The 19,682-nt window shown below is 42.9% G+C and overlaps 1 protein-coding gene across 3 annotated transcripts in view; it reads left to right on the top strand.

The window, feature by feature from the left end:
- Positions 1-804: 804 nt before the first annotated feature.
- Positions 805-19,682, top strand: part of TCEA2 (transcription elongation factor A2) — a 577,635-nt gene continuing 558,757 nt past the window's right edge. For 2 of the 3 annotated variants that reach the window (XM_069243235.1, XM_069243233.1), the window contains exon 1: positions 863-1,067. In XM_069243235.1, the coding sequence (XP_069099336.1) occupies positions 996-1,067 (72 nt within the window). In that variant the 5' untranslated portion in view covers positions 863-995. Of the gene's footprint in view, positions 1,068-19,682 lie in introns of all 3 variants that reach the window. The other variant, XM_069243232.1, reaches the window with a different exon arrangement.

Here is a 19,682-nt window from a genome sequence, read left to right as displayed (position 1 = left end):
TTTATGATTGCCATGAGTTATCAATTTAAAAGTACACAGTTCTCCGCGGCAGGTGCATTCACTCGTATTATATTTTCACACGCGCTATGTATCCTTTTAAATCAGCAAGAACAAATTGACTAATTTCTTTGAGATGTTTAAAAAAAAATTACATTTACTATAAGCCTGCGACACTCATGACCACCCCCCTTCTGCTGCTTTTTCTTGGCGAGAGGTGGAGGAAGACACAAAAGCCATATCATACGTTGTATAGCTATGTTTTGAATGTAATATTACCCGGCGCTTGGCTTCCTCGAAATACGTGCCCACAAAACAAGTTTTGTGAAAAACGACACCTGCTAAATTATTTTTTGCATCCGGGCACGGAGCGCGAACAACGGAGCGTTTCATGAACAATGGTTCAATTAAAAAAAAAAAAAAAGAGAGAACCGTCATTAAAGGTTGTTTACCAAGAAGGGTGCGGCTCAGGTACCACAGCCACAGCCCTGTCAGCGGCATCCTATCCTCAGTGAGCAACACATCCCTGACTGGAATGTTCCGCTCGCAGTGGCTTCCAGCGGCACCATGGGAAACGTAGGCCATTTCTAGTAAAGAGTAACGTTACGCCTCGGGTCCTGCGTGGGCACCGACACTACAATTCCCATCATTAACTGCAGACATTGTGCCCTGCAGTTACGACGGGAGTTGTAGTTATCAGCAGACCCACTATATCCAAACCTCATTGGAAAGTGGAGCCACGAACTACGAATCCCAACGGCCATATGAGGACGTCGGTTCCCCAGCCCCCCTCCTCACTGTTTGAACAGAGCCTCTAGGACTCCGCTGGAAGGGGTGTGTCTGTGAGCATTTCTGGTGTTTGTGTAGAACGGACTGGGTGACCGGTAGTTGTGGAAAACAGTGCTCGTGCAAACGACATCGAATCGACAGCTGAGGTTTAGCGTTCCCGTCTTCCCAGCGCCTCCGTCACAGAGTTTTTCGCCCTTTCTGACGGGACGATGATGGTGAAGGAGGACGAGGTGTTGCGCATCGCCAAGAAACTGGACAAGATGGTGTCCAAGAGGAAGACGGTGAGTCCTGGCCGGATTCCCAGCACCCCCGGTGCACAAGGGTCCGGCCTGGACCCGCTGTCTGGGGATGGAGGGGAAACCGCCATAGAACAGCCGACATGATTGATATTGTGAGGTGAAATAACCCAATTCCCGGCAGTGTTGCTGTCCGGGAGGGGGCACCCAAAATGGTCCATAGTTTAGAGAGTGAGCATTCCAGACTATATAATCCGACAGCAGGTATATATATCCTCGCGATAATTTTAGACGGGTAGAGAATTTTCCAGAACCCAACACTGATTTTTCTTGGATGGGTGTTATAAAACGGCTGGCCAAGTTTCTCTAGCGCTGACCCATATTGCCGCCGGGGTCAGATCTATTATTTAGCATAATGTGTATGTAGGGTACGATGCTTGAAGAAAAAAAAGAAAAGCGCCCACTATTGCTACTGAATTCTGTAAGTAGACCTGCTAACGTTCGTGGGCAGCCAGGGTAGGAAGTAAACTCCCAGAGCATAGACTCGAGACGTTTTCTAAAGTAAATGGCATCACCGTAAACTGGTGAAGTATCAGTGTATGAGAATGCCATCGCTTCTTAGGTTCCAAGCAGTGCTTATATTGTCCAGCTACTGACTATCTGCACTCATTTAACTTAGAAAGTGAAAGTACATGCCATTCTCAACGCTGCTGCAGTACACTTAACGGAAGTATACCGACACTTTCAGGATCAAACGCGTGGCTGAATGAAGGGTACCCTGTGGGTTAGTCGGGCTAACTTCCTTTGTTTGATCAAGAAGATAGGCCACTGTGTAATGTATAGAAAACCCCTTTCTTGTCAATTTAAGGGTACTGATGGAATGGCCAAAGATGTTATAAAAGCGTCCATGAACTGCTTCCTGCTGTGCATCAGTCGGATGTAAGGCAAGGCTGGCTTACACGCCTGAGCTGCAATTCACAGATGCATGTTGGGGGTTCCCACTTTGCATCCTCACGAGTTGCCGTAAGGACGGGTGCTATAACTTCCAGCTGGAGATATAGCTTGATCCAGTTCACGTGTAACACCAATTTAGAGTCTTTTTCAGGGATGTCATGCAAATAGCAAAAGGGCTGCACCATGTGTGTGTATAAGCTTGCAGACTAAACGCCTTGAGGCTCAGAATCTCATGGTAGCCATTAATGTTTGATATCTGGAGAAACCATCCCTTCAGCAGAGTAGAGGACCCTTAAGGAGCAAAAAAAGATAATATTGAAAGGGCTCAAACCCACTACTTTCCTTGCTGGCACAGTACTGTGAATCCAGTAAAAAGTTAAGTTTATATCCTCTTCCTGGTCTGACCACAAAGCCGTTCCTTTCATATGGAGATTTTGGGCCTTGGTTCACCCCGTGCTTGCTCTTTTCCCTCATTTAAGCGGACATTGGGTCACCTTCTTCTTGAGTTTGATAGCTGTCCTTTCATATGCAGCATGGATGAAGGTAGGGACAGCGACGTGTTGTGCACTGGTGAGGGGAAATAGGATTTGCTGGGGTTCTCTTGAGGCAGCCTGTTCTGGGGAGGCCAAACTGATGCCAAGTCTGTGGCTTCCTTATCAGGCTTGGCTCTAAGCTGTCTATCAGTGAGGTAGTATACACTGCACCCATAGGTTTAGCCTTTCTTCTGAGTTTGTTCATAGTCTGGGTTTGCTCTCCTGACTCCTTCGTTGGTCTGGTGTCAGCCTGAGTTTCTGGTTTAAATGTTGTGAACTTTACTGGATGGTGTTGTATGCCTCCTAAAGTATTGAACTACAAATTCACACTTTTGCTTCATTATGAAGCTAAGTTTTTTGTGTGCGACCTGTGGTCGTTTAGGTTTTATGTGGAAGAGCCTTTGTGATTACTGCTGTTTCCCACTGGTGGACAATGACATCAGCTATTATGAGCTCTGAGAGGATAAGCAGCTGTTTTTCCTGTTTGTAATTTTTCAGCTTTTCTGGATTTCACAGAAGATGGCTCAATGGTTTGTGCGCATGCTCTTGGAGTGCTGCAGAAATTATTTACAGCCCTATAACTCAAAAGGGAGCTGGGAATACTGCGTCATAAAAAAATGCTGGTTCAAATACCATTTCTCCAGTGGAGCTGTTGTGGATCTGATGGTATGTAATAGGCGACGTGGTTTGCTTTTTGTCACAGCTTAGGGAGAGCCACTTACATCTCCAACTATCCTTGAAGTTGGTGGACAATTTAGGTGACAATAATGGTATTAGAAATGAAATAACACCCACAGTAGACCTCTTAGTGTACTAAACTTTAGGGGCTTATTCTCTCAAATGCCAGGCTATTAGCAAATTGTTTCAGGAGACAGGTGCCCAAATGCACCATGGAAATCAACTAGGACGTGAAGCTTGCACCCATCTGCACATACAACTTGTAACTCCTTGAACTGTACTACGGGACCCTGAGCTACAGAGACAATAAAGTTGAAAGCGCAAAGCCTTTGTCACATTGTGTGGGCAGAGGGGTAGGGCTACCATAGAATTGGGAAGTCAAGAGAGTGCAGAGTTTCATCCAGGTGTAGCCTGTGGATGGCCCAAATTAGGTCGTCGTGTTCTCCTAGATAAAGCATACAACATCTGGTTCAGTTGCAGCCAGCCGGCTCCTCACTGGTGGTTGAATGAAAGACTCCGTTCTTTGACTCCCTCCATGTAGTTCAAGAAATTTGAGAGGTGCTCCAGCTCTCCAGTTCAGACTGCCCCTCCGCTCTTGTGAGCAGTATAGCTTGAGTCCTCAAGGTGGGTAACAACAGAGGGCTTCTTAAGCAGCATATGTTTTATCGCAGCTATCGGTGAGCGATTCCATGGGAAGGGAAAGAGATAGCAACTTATAAAATCCTCAACCCTGTTGGCTATGTCCCCAAGCTGTTGCTGCAGCACATCTGGGCAATATAAGCACTGATCTCTAGGGGTCAGTTCTTATCCTTACCATAGGGTTCTAGACCGGTAGGCAGGTGGCGCTGTGTCAGAACCTCAACTGTTGTCAAATCAAAGACAGCTCATCTGACCAGTCTTTTTTCTTAAAGGAGGAGAGGGAACAAACATGCACTGGCTAAATAAATGTTTTGTACAGGAGAAAATGACCAGACATTCAAATGAGGACTCTTCTGTTTCCAGATAATTCTACATAGAATTTAATTGCGGGAGGCCACAGATGGACCAAGGATAGGAATTATAGAATGGTGGGCCAGACATCCCAGGTATGGTTAAGCCATCTGGAGGTTGAGCGGTCAAAACCAATTGTCCTTAGTATACTATTCTCCAGTAAAGCTCCTCGGTTCCCTGATGGAGCACTGACCTGGCTCTGATTTCAAATGTGTATTACCTGCATGTTCCCACATAGTCAGGAGAGGTGAGCTATGCGATAAACATCACTTCCATTAGGAAGAAGGTAACCCTCAGTTATGGGTTGCAGTTAACATGTCCTTATGTGGATATCATGCACAAAGGATATGTACATCCACATATTGCCACAAATACCCTTCACGTTATGACTGATATCGTGGTGAAGTGAGGAGCTCAGTTATGTGGAAAGAGTGCATTTTACCAGAGAGGACCAGTAGGCCACAGGTAAAAGCATTGTTTCCCAGAACTGTATATACACCTGGCACCAACCATCAATTATCAGCTTTGTTCAAAGCTGCAGCGGCTATCCTATATTATTATAAAGGGCAAGCCAGCGGGAACTTGTCGTCCAGCATTGGATCTTTCATCAAACGTGGGACAACACAAGCTTAAAGTAGTCTCTGTCTTCAGGCTGGGATTTACAGATATTTTCAAAATGGCAATACACTGTGTGAAAAAATAACCATAAGCCCAACATTGCTTCGTCGGCCATCCACCTCGTTACAAAAAAAATAATCATTTAGGTGGGTGACTTGAGCTCTACTTTCACTATTGGCTACCATAGCTCAAATTGTGTGTGAGGGAGCCTCTGGAAAGAGCTCTGCTCTTTACCTTCTAACTTAGTACTTGACTTGGTATTCAACATCTTCCCTGTACTCCAGGCATTCCTAGCTTTATTCCCTTTTTAGTTGTTTCTGCTGTATTTTATAACTTTCCTGGCCCAGGGAAGACATGATCAATTTCATCACGGAGGATAATGAAATGAAATCTGGTTTCAAAACATGTTCCTCCTGTGGTCAAAATAAGGTCTCAATAAATTACCAGCACTTACAGAGAAGTTACTGCTTATATTAATCCCATAAGGCTTTTTTGCTGTGATATCTGCTAGAAGTTCCCCTAAAGACTTGGAAGAACAATGAAAGGAGCCTCCTATCTCATAAAAAATAACTTTTACTCCTCAAAAGGTGATGCCTCTCATCAGTTGATGATTCTTCCGCAAAAACGGTCTGTAAGCAGGAAGCATATGGAAACTCCATAACTAAAGTTCTTCTAGGAAACACTTGATTCTGGCTCCACAAAGGGAGAAATAAACTTTAATCAGCGAAGCTGTTAAAGTGCCAGAGCAGTATGAGTATAACATAGTGCAAAAGTAAAAAAAAAAAAAAAGTTTTTGCGAAGCACTGTCATCATTCCCCCTCCTACAGTTAATCGGGAACCACGTGGTGGACTAAGGAGTTACTATCTTTATTGCTCCCTCAGTTGATGGTGCTGATGACCACATCGCTGGCAAAATACCTTGGTTGCACTGTAGACTGCCCCACCACCAATGACCACCCTGTTGTTGAGCAAGAAGACTTAGTTGATGCCACCACTGTTTACAATATCAGCAGTGATACTTTCTTTGATTCCAACAGCTGATAATACATTGTCCTTATCATTGGAGTTTCGGGCGGTTATTCACAGTTGCTAATGAAGGTGTCTGCATTTACTCATCCACATTTTGGATTCTGGAATGGAAAAGGGTATCAGTGACCATGAACAGGCTTCGGGCTTACCTTACAGCGCAGCTAGATGTCACCTACATACTGGAGTACAAGGAACAGGAATATGAGGATCACATTGTACAGAAGACGCTAGAGAATATTTCCATAACCTGCAGAGCTCTGAGCAGTGTGCTATGCAAGAGCTTCTTTTGTTAGGAGCCCAAAGGTATTAGGAACATCTCTATGAAGGGCTCTTATGAGACTGAAACCCACCTAAAATGTAGTGTCCCATGGCTTTCTGGAATAAGCTGCAGTAGATATGATGGAGCCTTTACCAAACGTAGACCCACTTGTGCTGGACAGGAATCATTTCCAGTGCCACCTCATCAATATTGTCATGTACATCTCAGCTGCCTCACCCTCTACTTACGCGCTCTGTATCTCCTGCGAACATGGGCATAGAAGTCCAACAATACACTAATCAGCAAAAGTCCTGGTTTCTGAACCTTAAGTGGGCAAGGAAGCTTGCCAAGATGATGAACAATGGATAGATTTCATTATATCTAAAGATGCAAATAAATACATGCAACCTGACTCACCATCAGATGACATCTCCCATTACCAGGCCTTGTCAGAAGGGGCAGTTTAGGTATTTGATCTGTTGATGTCTGCAGTAGAGCAGCAGTGCTGCTTTTATAATTTCAACACGCAGCTAAGACAGATGGTGACTTTGATAATCATCTTGGACTATGTGGAAAGACGGACGAAGCCAGTAAACATTGCCAGCAACAGTTCAGGTAGCTTTGACGCTCCTTAAAAAGAAGTACATAACACCTGATTGCACAGCAGCTTGTTTGACCGTCCCCAATGTCGGAATCTATAATAGTGGCACAAGGGCGATCCAGGTAACCTATGTTTTCTGATAGTAGTGATGCTCAAGGTAACTTCGATCTTGAGCATCACCACTAGCATAATCTACTACTGTCTCCTTTACAAACTTCTTAAAAACTCATCTCTTTATCTTGTACATTCATAAGTACCTATAATAGGAATAAGAGTCCAGTAATTGTTGCCCCAATCACTCAATAAATGCCGTATGTCTTTGCTGTCATTCTGTTATGATTTTTATATGAACAAATTATATATAAATGGATAAAATGATGAACATTTTCCTTTCAATACAATAGTTATTTATAGAACCCCCCCCCCCTCCAAATTACAGAAATCAACTCTTGGATCCTGTTCTTTGTAGGATTTGGAAAGGTGCTAGGGGGTCTATCTGTCTGGGTGGGTCTGAGTATGTGCGGTGCCAGTGACACACACTTTTGTTACTGTGTGTCGCTATACCCTAAAAAAACAAAAATTCCATATTAATTTGGGGCACAGTGTCTGGTCCTTGTCCGCAGCTTCAAGAAAGCAGTAGATGCTATGGCATTCCTAGGATTGTAAAGCTGTGAGTTGTGGCAGGACAGGTTGCCGCTGCTTCATTTGATCCCATAGAACAGGTAGCAATGGCTAAGGAAGGGGTCAACACTTTTGCATCCATAGTTGACGCTGTCATGGACATGGCAAAACGGGCCTGAACAAGTTGGAGGTGACTGCAGTGCTCAGAAGGCAAGGCTAACTTAAAGCCACCTCTTCTCCTCTGGAGGTGCAAGTCGAAATACTGAGATGCCCTTTCATGGGCAAACTTAGTTTGGAAAACAAGTGAATGAGGCCCTGCAGGCCTTTAAAACTAATGTGGACATAGCACACTCCCTGGTTGCTCTCCTGTACGGGTGAGCCTCTTTGATAACCTTTTGAAGCTTCGTACATTCAGGAGCATACTTAAGGGGTCTACAACCACCAAATGGTTTGATATCGGCATAGACAGCTGGCTGGTACAGAAAGTATAGTCTGCACATGCCCTGGAATTCGAAAAGAAACCACCCCATCTCCCACTGAGTAAGGAACACCACCTGCATCTATGAGAACTCCAGCAGGAAATCCTTCTTATCAAAATAGTGATGGAAAAGGTGCCAGTGGCTCAAACAGGGCTTGGTGCTCACGTTGTTAGAAAAAAAAAAAAAAAGTGCCTGTGCTGAGCACTGGCTCAAATTAAGCACTTACTGGGCTTATACTCAGAGTTTTTCTTACCGAAGAAGAAAACAGGAATGGGGGCTGATACTAGACCTTTGTGAACTCAACAGGTTTATAAAGGAACACTCTTGTCAGTTGATCACCTTGAGAGAGCCCATCTGCTGCTACAGGATGGAGAGTTCCTCATCTTCTTGGATCTACAGGATGCCGTTTTCCACCTACCCATACACCCGAACCATTGGTAGCATCTATGATACTAAATGTCAAGACATCGTTAAAAAAATAACACTGGAATGGTGCAGTTCGGAGTTCACCCTTTCGACCTGAAATTTGTCTACCCAAAAGTGTCTTACTCTAGTTGCAGCCTTTACTTGGAGAAGCTTACCTGGACAGCTGGCTAGTAAAAAAAATCACCATTGGCAGAGGCAGCCTAAGTCTGAATAGTGTCTTGCACTGATCATTTTCATCAGTTGGGCCTAACCCTTAATGTCCAAAGGTCTTCCCTATGCCCATTACACTGAACCGATTTCTGGGAGTAATCCTCCATATGCGACTTGTCAAGGCATTTCCTTTCACTGGACTGAGTTAAAAACTTCAGACATTGGCTCCTAGCTTATGATGGCAACAGAAGATCTCAGTCAGGAGTTACAAATTGCTGCTGGAACTTTTGTCATCCTGCATAGGATTCAATCCTTTTTTTGGGAACTGCGGATGAGACTGATTCAACAGGGGCTAACCCTGCAGTGGCAGCAGTCAACAGGATAATGGAAAAACACTGTAAAGGCATCTTGCCACTTCAAGCAAGCAATACTCTGGGGTATGTTTGTGGACAGCCTCTATGCAAGATGCACCTTGAATCTGCATGACTGCAGACAACTGTTCTTGAGAAATCTGTATAACTTTCATGCTGGAGCTACTCATAGAGATCTCCAATCAAAACAAGAGGAATCCCTCACTTCCATATAAATATCTTTGTTCTGTGGCCATTAGTCTGGGACTCCAAGAATTCTTGTTCCTGCTGGTAATCAGAAGACAATATCATCTCCATGTATTATAATGCCAAACATAGAGGCATTAGCTTTTGCATGTGTTTGGCGGAGTTGCAACTACTCCAGGATGGGTCAGTCACAAAGTAGGCATACCTGTGAAACCTTTGCCTAGGATCTAGAATAAGCATTGGGATATTCACTTCTCCACTTTCAAGTTGTCACAAGTGGGAACTTCACCAGGATCAACAGTAACAAATCTTCAGGAAGTAGGGTAAACACAGCCAAGATCTGCTTGCCAGCTTGTAGAACAAGAAACGCCTCTACTATGCAAGCAAGTACTGGCATACAGGCTCCAATGATAATGTTGAACGTCTGTGCCTACATTTTTCTGCTGTTTCTCCTCATTTCAAGAATGCTGATGAAGATCAAGACTGAGACCTGCTCCCTGATATTGATAGTCTGTTTAGTTATATCAGTTGTGCCCATACAGGATATAGTTGTCCAGAAATCCCCATTTTCATTGAAGATCCACCCCATTCTTCTTTCTCGGCACAGTGGTCACATCATCCACTCCAAATTGAAGTCATTCAGCGTAAAAGTTTGGTACCTTTCCACCTACAGTTTAGCCATTTGTACTTCTCTGTAGAATGCAGGACAGTACTGGTATAAGCATGTGCCCTGTCAATGACGATAACATCGAATTAAAATGTTTGTATGTATGGTTTAAGGCTAGTAGCTATGCAGCTGCAACAGACCCTGCCATATTCTCTCCAACTGGCCACCAGTGGTTTTAAGTACCCATCAGTAAAAGTCCACTGAGTAGCTGTTTTGAAGTTCAGAAGGTTAATGCTCCCTCTTAAAGGATCATCAACCAGTTCAAAAGAGGATTATTCAGGGCCTTTCGCCGGTTTTGGCTTCCATTTTTATCATGGGAACAGAAAACAGTACTCAGTCAACCGATACTCCCAACCCTTTGAGCCAGCCCGTTGGAAAATTACACTTCTCATAGCTCTGACTTTGTCAAGAAGAGTAGGACTGTTTCAAACCTCTGCAGTAAAAGAACCGTTCTTGCATTTGATGCAAGACAGTCATGTGCACCAGCTCAAGGTTCACTCCCAATGTACCCTTGATCTTCCATTCAAACACATCTGTAATACTCTAGTCTTTTGTCTCAAATCCTTCAAAGTGGTTTGAGAGAGCACTATAGTCACTAAACATCAACGAACTATGGATATAAAAAGATCGACCAAATCTTGATCTCTCTTGGTTGCACCAAGAGAGGTCTATCCCTGTCTAGACAGGATTTTGCCCATTGGCTTTCTGTCTGCATCACATTCTGTCACAAGAAAGTGAAGCACCCCCTAGGAGGTAGGGTGACAGTGCATTTTACCAGAATCCTGTTGGCGAGAGCTCCATTCTACAAGTCCTGCTCACATGCTATTTGGAAAAGCAGGCACATGTTCACCAAGCACATTACCTGGATTTGAAAATAGCAACTGATTCTTTAATTGGCAAATAGTTACTACTCTTACTCTTTCACTGAAGGTGAGCGTTTTTCCCACTCAATTTTTACTTATTGCTTCCTATTATGATTCAAGAATGTAAAGATCCAGTTATTCAGAAGCTATTAGTTATTTACCTGTAACTCCAGTTTGTCACTAGCTGCTCTATATTTCCTTCACACTTGTGCTATGAAATCTGAGCTGTAGTGGCCTACAAGGGGAGTATAGAACCCATCAAACCCACCTTATTGGCTGGATTTTGGGTTGTTTCAAATGGAGGTGGATAAGCTTCTAATCAAAAACATGTTGGGCCTGTGGGCGTTGTAACGTTGTTTATGGCTATTTTGAATTTACTTGGGGTTTCCAGCATGGCAGGGGATGAGTCACAAAAGATACCAGCACTGATGAACTTGAGGTATAGGTAAGTAAATAGTTTCCTCTGATGAGAGAAGTAAAAAACATCAAGCACCCCAGGCGGGCTTACAGGTTATCAAGCATACTGTACGAAAAGTAGAAATGGGCCAGTTAAGAATGGAACATGCGAAGGAAGGCACAGTTTTCCATGTCATACAAATGAAGTTCCCCTGTGCTTTGGTTTCTAGACACGAAGGGGCCTACTTACAAGGAACTGGCGCATCTCCTCAGATGCGCCAGTTTCCTTGCACTGCCCTGTGCCCCCCTAATGACACCATAGTAGTGCTGTATTCACAATACAGCGCACCATGGTGCTCGTTAGCACAGCTGTGCCAGTTTGCTGGACTAGCACCAAAAATGTTGGCCCTAGACTAGCAAAGCTCTGAGACGCCCATAGGATAAAGCACTAGCTTCACTAAGAAATGGCACTCGAATAGTTCAGTGAAATCTTGTAAATTTCACTGCTCCATTTTCTGGGCCTCTCTGGGGGAACGCCTCCCTTACATATACCTGGTGCAGGTACAATGGTACCATTGCGTCACTTTGTAAATACTGCACATGGTGAGGGCTTGTTTAGCACCGCCGTAGCATTAAGAACAATGATGCTACAGTCGCGCTTAGGGGTGCAAGGGACTTCTGAATATGCCCCTAAGTATAGTGAAACAGTTTCAGGGCACACGGACTCAAAGTGGTCTGTTTTAAATAATTCATTTATACTGCAGGGGTATGGTAGAGAAGCCCTAGCATGTGCAAAGCAAATGAGGTATGAAATAAAACTTTAGCAGAGTAAGCTTACAAGTGATAATATACCTGCAAACATTAATACAAAATTAATTGTAAGTAACCTTGTAGTTGCATCTGCTTTAGTCTTGGTGGCCTCATGCATGTATCTCTATTGCTTGCCTTACCCTTCTAATGTATTCTTGGGGATATGTTATTTCATTAAAAGACATGGAATTCTGTAATCTCTATATAAATGTCAGTTTCTAATTTCTTTATCGGTGACTTGTGACGCACCTTGTCGCTGATTATAAAGTAAAGATGTCAGAGCTTTATAAGTTATTACAATTGAGTTCTGATGTCCCAATCCCTGCTGCCAGAGCTAGCATTGAAGCAAACATTTAAAGCAAAATAACATTGCTTTTATGTCTTCTGCTCTATTTTAATGGCTTACAGTGACAGGCAGAGAGAATAGGTTTATTTTTTGCACTCCTTAGAGAAAAGCTAGACTCTTTCTGCACGTTTCTACATATTCCGAGCTACTACAGTTGTTTTTTTAAACCGGCTTGTATTGAACTGTTTCTTATCTGTCAGAAACAAATATTGAACACGTTTTTGATGTTTTTAAGTTTGCACTGGAGTTTTTATTTTTATTCTTCAGGTTTGCAAACATGTTTGCGCTTTCATATGAAAGAGCTATGGACCAAGGTTTTAGGAAAGGTGATGGGGTGACCATGTTTTATGTGGGATTAAGTACCGCCTGGTGTACATCATAAGGACATTGCAAGTTACCTCAGAGTTTCATAACCTTATAAAGGAACTCAGCCTTCTGCCTCATTCCTCTATATAGTTATGGAACTCCTTGGTGACTTGCAGTATAATTATAATGTACAACAGGGGGTACTTTATCCCATATATCTATCGGTTTCATAAAATGTAGTTACAGAACGGTAGTTATTTTTAACTGTTGATACAATTTGTGTAATTTCATTAACCACAAATTTCATTAACCACAATGGCTATCAAAATCATGATCTTAGTTGGAACCACAGACTGGATAGGCTATTCTCATGAAATAATTTAAGACTTCTAGACTTGCAAACCTTGACAAAACTGATCGCCATTTTAAGAAAGTGGAGCATTGTAAAGAAATCAGGATTAAGTAACAGTATGCCGAACAATGAGCTAAGCAGCACAGAATGGCACATTCACAGACTGCATTGCATTACTGCTCACTCAGTTTAGTTTGGCTACATGCTTATCTAAGTATACCAGGGTGAATCATAACCAGAAACTGAGATTAGGTTATCACAGGCACACTGAGCATATCACTACAGCTTGTTTGCATAACATCTGTTTTTAAAAATGTTATCATGAAAAAACTAAGCTATCATGATTCTATGTAAACGATGGAGCAAAAGTAAGCCTACAACTGTAGCAATGGTGCGGCAATAGAAGCTGTTGATTTCATAACTATTCCCATGTGGCAGGCAGCTGGGACCGAGCAAAATGTTTTATAATATTACTGGTTTATCTGTTATTTGATGTTTGAAATTATATTTTAAGAGCTAAATTTGTTTTTATCCTATTATGTCATCCTGCAATTCTAGACCAACTTAATAAACCTACACAGTTGTTCAGTATATATGCTACTAGTGGTCTGCCAATTCTGGTGGTGCAGCTCGGCAATTCATTTTTGGTTGAGCCTGTGGCAAAATTCACCTGGTTTTGTGGAAATGTTCTGCAAAAAGTCAATGTGCGTGTTTTTCAGGAAAGTGGTAAAACTTTTCTAGAGAAGTTTCACCAATACTGCTAGGAAAAAGTGAATTGTTTTAATCCTACAGAGCTTGTTGTAGCACATTGTTTCAGTTGAAGGAAATCTTTGCAAAGTTCTGAAAATTGTATGATGTTTTCTCAGAACCACACAATTTATGGAAGCTCAGTTCACAATTTAACTGACTACCAATGTATCTTTTCATATGTCTACCTTCTGTCCTTCATTTTCCAGACCCACAACTTCCAAGCTCATTCAGCCTCTTTCTATGACTCAAAGTATGTTGGTATGACATGGTAACATAGTTGAAGTACACATCTCATAATCTGTCAGTAGACTACAGAGCTACTCCTTATGTTCTGATCTCTGGGTCCTTCAGCGAGTAAATATAAACACGTGCCCCACTATTTACCATGCCTTCTCCTTTGTAACCGTATTTACTGAAATGTAATAGTGTTGAACCTCAACCATCTATTTACCTGTTATACATACATTTGGAGCAAAAGGTTGACATTTTTAGAACTTGAACCTTTTTCCCCCAAATACCAGCTTTGTGTCATTCATAATGTGCTTGCATTCTCTGCTACCCATCTTGGGTAGAATAGGACCGCATGCCCATTACAGCATCCCTAGCATTACATTCTAAGGATGCAGAATAAATTCTATTGCTAGCCATTTAATTACAGGGGCCCCCATCATATGCAAGGGATAGATGACATGGCACTGAGGAAGTGATGCCCAGTGTAAGAAATTTGGATTTTGGTTTAGGGGGTTGAAGATCCTTCTCAAACATCAACTGCAACCCCTCTCAGGATGAATCATGAAAGTAATTAAATTAACCTGCGCTAACCCCTCTGATAGCATGGCACGAAAGCAGTCAGGCTTAACTTAGAGGCAATGTGTAAAGTAGTTATGCAGCACACAACCAGTAATAAAGTGAAAACACAACACAAGAAAAATCCCACCCCAATGTATAAAAATAGAGGAAATTCTAAAAAATAATTTGACACCAAAGCAAATTAAATCCAATCAGAATAGGATTTGTGAACTTTTAAAGTATTTGGAGAAAAATAATGCCTAAAAGAACAAAGCGCCTGCCTGTGGAATCTAGTTATGCGAGACCAGGGCAAAGTCAGATGTTCTGGCCAACCGCAACAGAGCGTGGTTCGGATGCACAAGGTGGTTTGGGCCGAGTCTTGGCTTATCTTCTGACTCAGAATACTTTTTGAAGATAAAGTCACTTTGAAGTTAATGTTCAGTTGGTCAAGGCAGCTGACAGCGTCCGATGAGGAGGTGTCGTCATTGAGGAGCGGCTGGATGAAGTCGCAGTGAAGATTTCTACGTTCAAACTTTGTTCGTTTTTTGTAAGTGGAAATTCTTTTTCAAGGCTGTAGCTGATAAGGGCTCCACAAGGCCAGATACCCTTCCTTAGAGGAGCTGCTGAACAGGATTTGCTGCTGTGCAGAAGAACGTAGTGGGAGCTATGCAAAGTCGGGCTGACCAGCGATGCCCCTTGGATGGATCAGGAAGCAGATAGGTCTTGTTCTTCTGGTGGGTCTCAGGCCACAGTTTGGTGGAAAGTATTCTGCGTCCTAAGCTTCAGTTTTTTGCTGTTTGGACACCTTTAGTACTCAAGGGTCCAGGGGTGGTGGAACACCATTTGGAGGGTGGTACTCACTTCAGACAAGGTCGAAGTGGGGGTGCAAGTCTGTTGGAGCTTGTTGTGCCCGTGTAGCTTAGAACAGGAAGCAAACCAGCAAGCCCTTTGAGTAACTGGTAGTCTGTGGGTCAAGCAGCTAAGCAGGCCTCAAGCAGCGGGATAGTCCCCTGAGGTTACAAGGCAGGCTTAAAACAGCACAGAAGTCTTGATAACAGCAGGGCAGTCCTCCAAAATACAAAGCAGGGTTCATGCAGCAGGACAGTCTTCTGAAGTGCAAATGAGTCCTTCTGTGTATACTCCGCAGGTCAAGGATTGAACTGAAGAGTTGGTCTGAAAGTCCAATAGGTATACCTGGTACTATCCTTTGAAGTGAAAGAAACGTCTAGGCTTTCTCCCATCTGGAACAGAAAGTTTCCTTCCTTCCCCTGCCCAAGCTTTCTGGGGTGATGCAGGGCTTGTGTCAAGTTCTTTGTGCGTGTGCTGGAGGCAGCCCTTTGAAATGTAATTTGGGCAGGGAACAACTCCGCCTCACCCTTCCTGGTAGAATGGTCCATCCTGCCAACATCTAGTCCCCCTTAGTCTCAGTGTCTCGGAGGAATACACAAAGGCCAAATATTACCAGTCATCTGAGCAAGGCTACAAGCACCAAATGGTTCGGACAAAAAATACCAACTTTCTAAAAGTGGCATTTTCAGAATTGTGATGTGAAATTCGGCTTTACTATTAAAGAGGATTTTAAATTGCAATTCTTTTGAGACCAAACATGACATTTCTACCGGTGCCCCCTCAAAGGTCAGCACTTATTAAATGTTTTAGGGTAACCCAATGTGCTCCCGGGGAAGAGAGTTAGGCACTCAGTAGTGAAAAATGAATGAGTTTTTCTTTTACTACCAAGACATGTAAAACTTAAAAACACATGTCCTACTTTTTTTTAATACAATGCACTTTGCCCTATGGGCTGGTTAAAGCCTACCGTATGGGTGACTTGTTTGTATTAAAAGGGGAGGCTTATGCCTGGCAAAAGGTTTATTTTGCCAGCTCTAATTGGCAGTTTAAAACTGCAAACTGGCTGCAAAGGTAGACTTGCTATGTGTTTTAAAAGGCTACTTAAGTAGGCAGCACAGTAAGTGCTGCAAGTCCACTAGAAGCATTTAATTTACAGGCCCTGGGTACCTGTGGTACCACTTTACAAGGGACTTACACGTAAATTAAATGTACCAATTAAGTGTAAGCCGATTGTACTATGTTTAAAGGAGTGACCAAAAGCTCTTTAGCTCTGGTTAGCAGTGGTACAGTGCACAGTCATAAGTCCAATTTTTTGTTAGCATTAAAGCAAAGAAAAGGGGAGAAAGCAAAATGTTTGGGAGAAGACCATACCAAAGGCTGTCAGGTCTAACACCCACAGTATGCCAGTCTAGGCCACTATCCTAAGGGCACCATAATGCCTAGAAACATTCACTCTGCAAATGAGGGCCACCTTTTGTCTGGATATTCTAAGAGGCTAGCCCACACTGCCATCAGTATTTATTATTATTGCAGCATGCTGAAAGGTCCTCTGCACATTGCAGAGTAATCTGGATTTTTCCCATTTTGACATAGGGCCTCATTACGCTGGCGGTCTAATGACCGCCAGGGTCGCGGTGGCGGTTGGAAGGCCATATTACGACTGCGGCGGTAGGTGCCACGGTCACCGCTAGATTACGACTTCACGTCGGCCTGGCGGTCCTTATCTACCAGGGCATATTACAAACCCCATCGCTGACAGCGATTTTATAGCATTAACACTGCCATGAAAAAGCTAGCAGAGACAGGGTGCAGGGGGCCCCTTGGCATGGGCAGTGCAGGCCCCCCTGGCCAGCCCCATTGTGTAGGGTGCTGGTGCATCCTATGCACTACAGCATTGACGCTGGTACTATTAAGAGCCAGAGACAATGCTGAAGGCCTTTTCCCGCTGGGCCAGCGGGAAACTCGGTATGGGCCTGGCGGGAAGGCTGCCACACTGGTGGCCACCTACCCGTCGGGAACCAATGGGCTTTTCCATCCGCTGAAGTTATAATAAGACCCATAGTGTGTGTATGCTCTACTTTACATGCTCAAATAGGGACGTAAACTGTTCTGCTATTCACACACTATAATGAGAAAGATAACAGTAGCTATATACACTTCTATTTTCAAATGGAGCTATAACAATCAGCTATTACAAAAGAGTTTCACTAACCATGCACTTAAACTAAGCCAGACCTATTGGATTTACAATTGATTTTAATTTTGATGTTAACTATAAACCAAAGTAACAATTTGCTGTTGTGCCACCCACACCAATAAACAATGTAAGGTAAATATAACATTAGTGGATTAGATACAAATTTTACACTTTTAATAGCTTAATTAGTAGAATACCTGCTCTCCCACCCCAACCTTTAATAAATCTTTCTCATTTTAGTGCTTATTCTAACATTATTTCTCTCCTAACCTATTTCACCCTCTCACTAGTCTTGATGGTCTAATAACTGCTTTTTCTCCATCCGCTTCTTGCTGCTGTATTTTCTGTCACCAGCCCTTTCCTTGTTCTTGTATGTTCTCTGATCACCCACTCAGTTTTGTTCCTTCGCCTCTGCTGTGCAGATTCTATCTACTTCCACCTATCTCTATTTTGCTGTCATGTACATGACATATGTCTCCATCCTTTTATCACTCTTCTCAGTTGAAATAGCCGTCCCTCCCACTTGCTACACACTTTCACCATCTGAAAATGGAATGGAACACTTGGGAAATTTTTATAAATTTCATAGAACGCATATTGGAATGAAGTGAGATGCTAGGACTACAGAAGCACCTCTTTTAAGCGCAGGCAAACCTGGATGGATTTCTTTATGGGGGAAAATTACAGAATCAGCTGATGCTCCTGTCAAAAGGGCTTTTTTTTCCTTCAACATTCAGGTATTCATTTTGTGGTAATAAAGAACAAGTTACTTAACCTGTAATTATGTTTCTTCTTTAAAGGAATTTTTGTTGAAGGCCTGGCACAGAGAAAACCCGCCCGCGTAAGCCACTATGAAGCTGTTTAAATAAAAAATAAAATATATCCCTATGCCCTTTCCTTGAAAAAGGCTGTTTTAGAACAAAGGAAAAGTAGGAATCTATTTGTGGCTTATAGTGGCTAGATTTTAGTTGCTTTTTGTAACTAGAAGTAAACCACTAGTATAAAAGCAAGTTGCTAGTAAAATCTTTTACAAACCTTTTTTTAAATGAAAAAAAGTGGATGAAAACCAGCATAATGTTGCCAGATAGGCTGAAGCATGCTAAGACCTTCACTAAAGTGGCTCACCTATGTGAACAATTGCATAGTTGAAAAAGCAAGTGGCTTTTCTAAGCTCTTTGGTTCTCTCTAAGCTTAACTGTAAAATGCATTTGGTACAGAGAAACGGAAGCCTTCTTTCAAGTGGGGCCAAAGAACCAATGTGCTTTTTCATGACCACACTGGCTTTATGGAATACTCTGGTCGGTTGATGAAAACCCAGTATTTGTATTCCTCTAACTCGATGGCCCGAAGTGATAGTGATATTAAGGGTCGTCTTCCTAGATGAGTATTGCAATAAATCCTTATTGATGCTTTTTCAGGGTATTTTCGCAAGCTTGAAAGTTCTATGTTCACTTTTCAGGGAAGAGATGATTTCCTGATGACATGTAAAAGGTTTGTGAAGAGCACATTCTGAAAACTGATAGCTACGAGATGTACCTGATTGAGGAAACTGTCACCCCAGTTTCACCAGACAAACAGTAACAGGCATGGGTGTGTAATTGCTTCTTCCGGCAGTACTGAAATTATTTTGTGTGCACCAAATGCATAGTTTATTGCTATTGAAGGAGAAAGGTGCTCTGGTAAAAGTGTTTTTTGGCACAAATGTCCTGGTTTGGCATTTAATTCTTTCTCTAGTGCAGTTTGGTTTCAGGGGCGAAGATATTACTGCTAGGTCTTTAAGATGAAAACTTGACATTTTGAAATGAGTGGGGAGGTTCTCTGTGTGCTCTTGGATTTCTGCATCCTCCAAAGTGCATTACTGTATCCTGATTAATTGTCTATCCGCTGTCCTAGGAACCTTGACAGAAACTGATAACTGGTTCTCCTCTCTATTTTGGACAACCGCTGCCAGCTGCTCAGATTGGATTCATTTTTATTGGATGACTGCAGCCTGATTGTGGTGTCCCATGGGGATCACAATGGTGAGCTATACTTTTTGAGAACCCCTGGGAGCATTTACAACCCAATCCGTTCTCTTCTCTCTGGTACATACTGATTATTAGTGGTGTGACCCCCAAGCCCGGCTCCAACCAGGAAGGGGTGAGGGGGGGCACTGTGTGAGGTGGGGGGGTAATTAAAAAAAAAAACGTACCTGCCTCTCCGTTATGTGCTGCTGCGCTCCAGCCGCCTCATCTTCTCTTCCCAACCAATCACGCTGCTTCTTTCATGCTGTTACACAGCATGAAAGAAGTGCAGCAATTGACCTGAGCGGGCAGAAATGCTGCTCAGGGGGAGAGTGGGGCACTGCACTTGGTCTCCATCCAGTTGTAAAATACAACCGGGTGGAGAGTTTCTAAGTGCGCATGTCCGAGGCCGGCCAAACTGACATGCCCACTTAGAA

This window comes from Pleurodeles waltl, chromosome 7, assembly GCF_031143425.1.
Source record: "Pleurodeles waltl isolate 20211129_DDA chromosome 7, aPleWal1.hap1.20221129, whole genome shotgun sequence".
NCBI classification, from domain to species: Eukaryota; Metazoa; Chordata; class Amphibia; order Caudata; family Salamandridae; genus Pleurodeles; species Pleurodeles waltl.
This window is presented reverse-complemented; position numbering and strand designations above follow the sequence as displayed.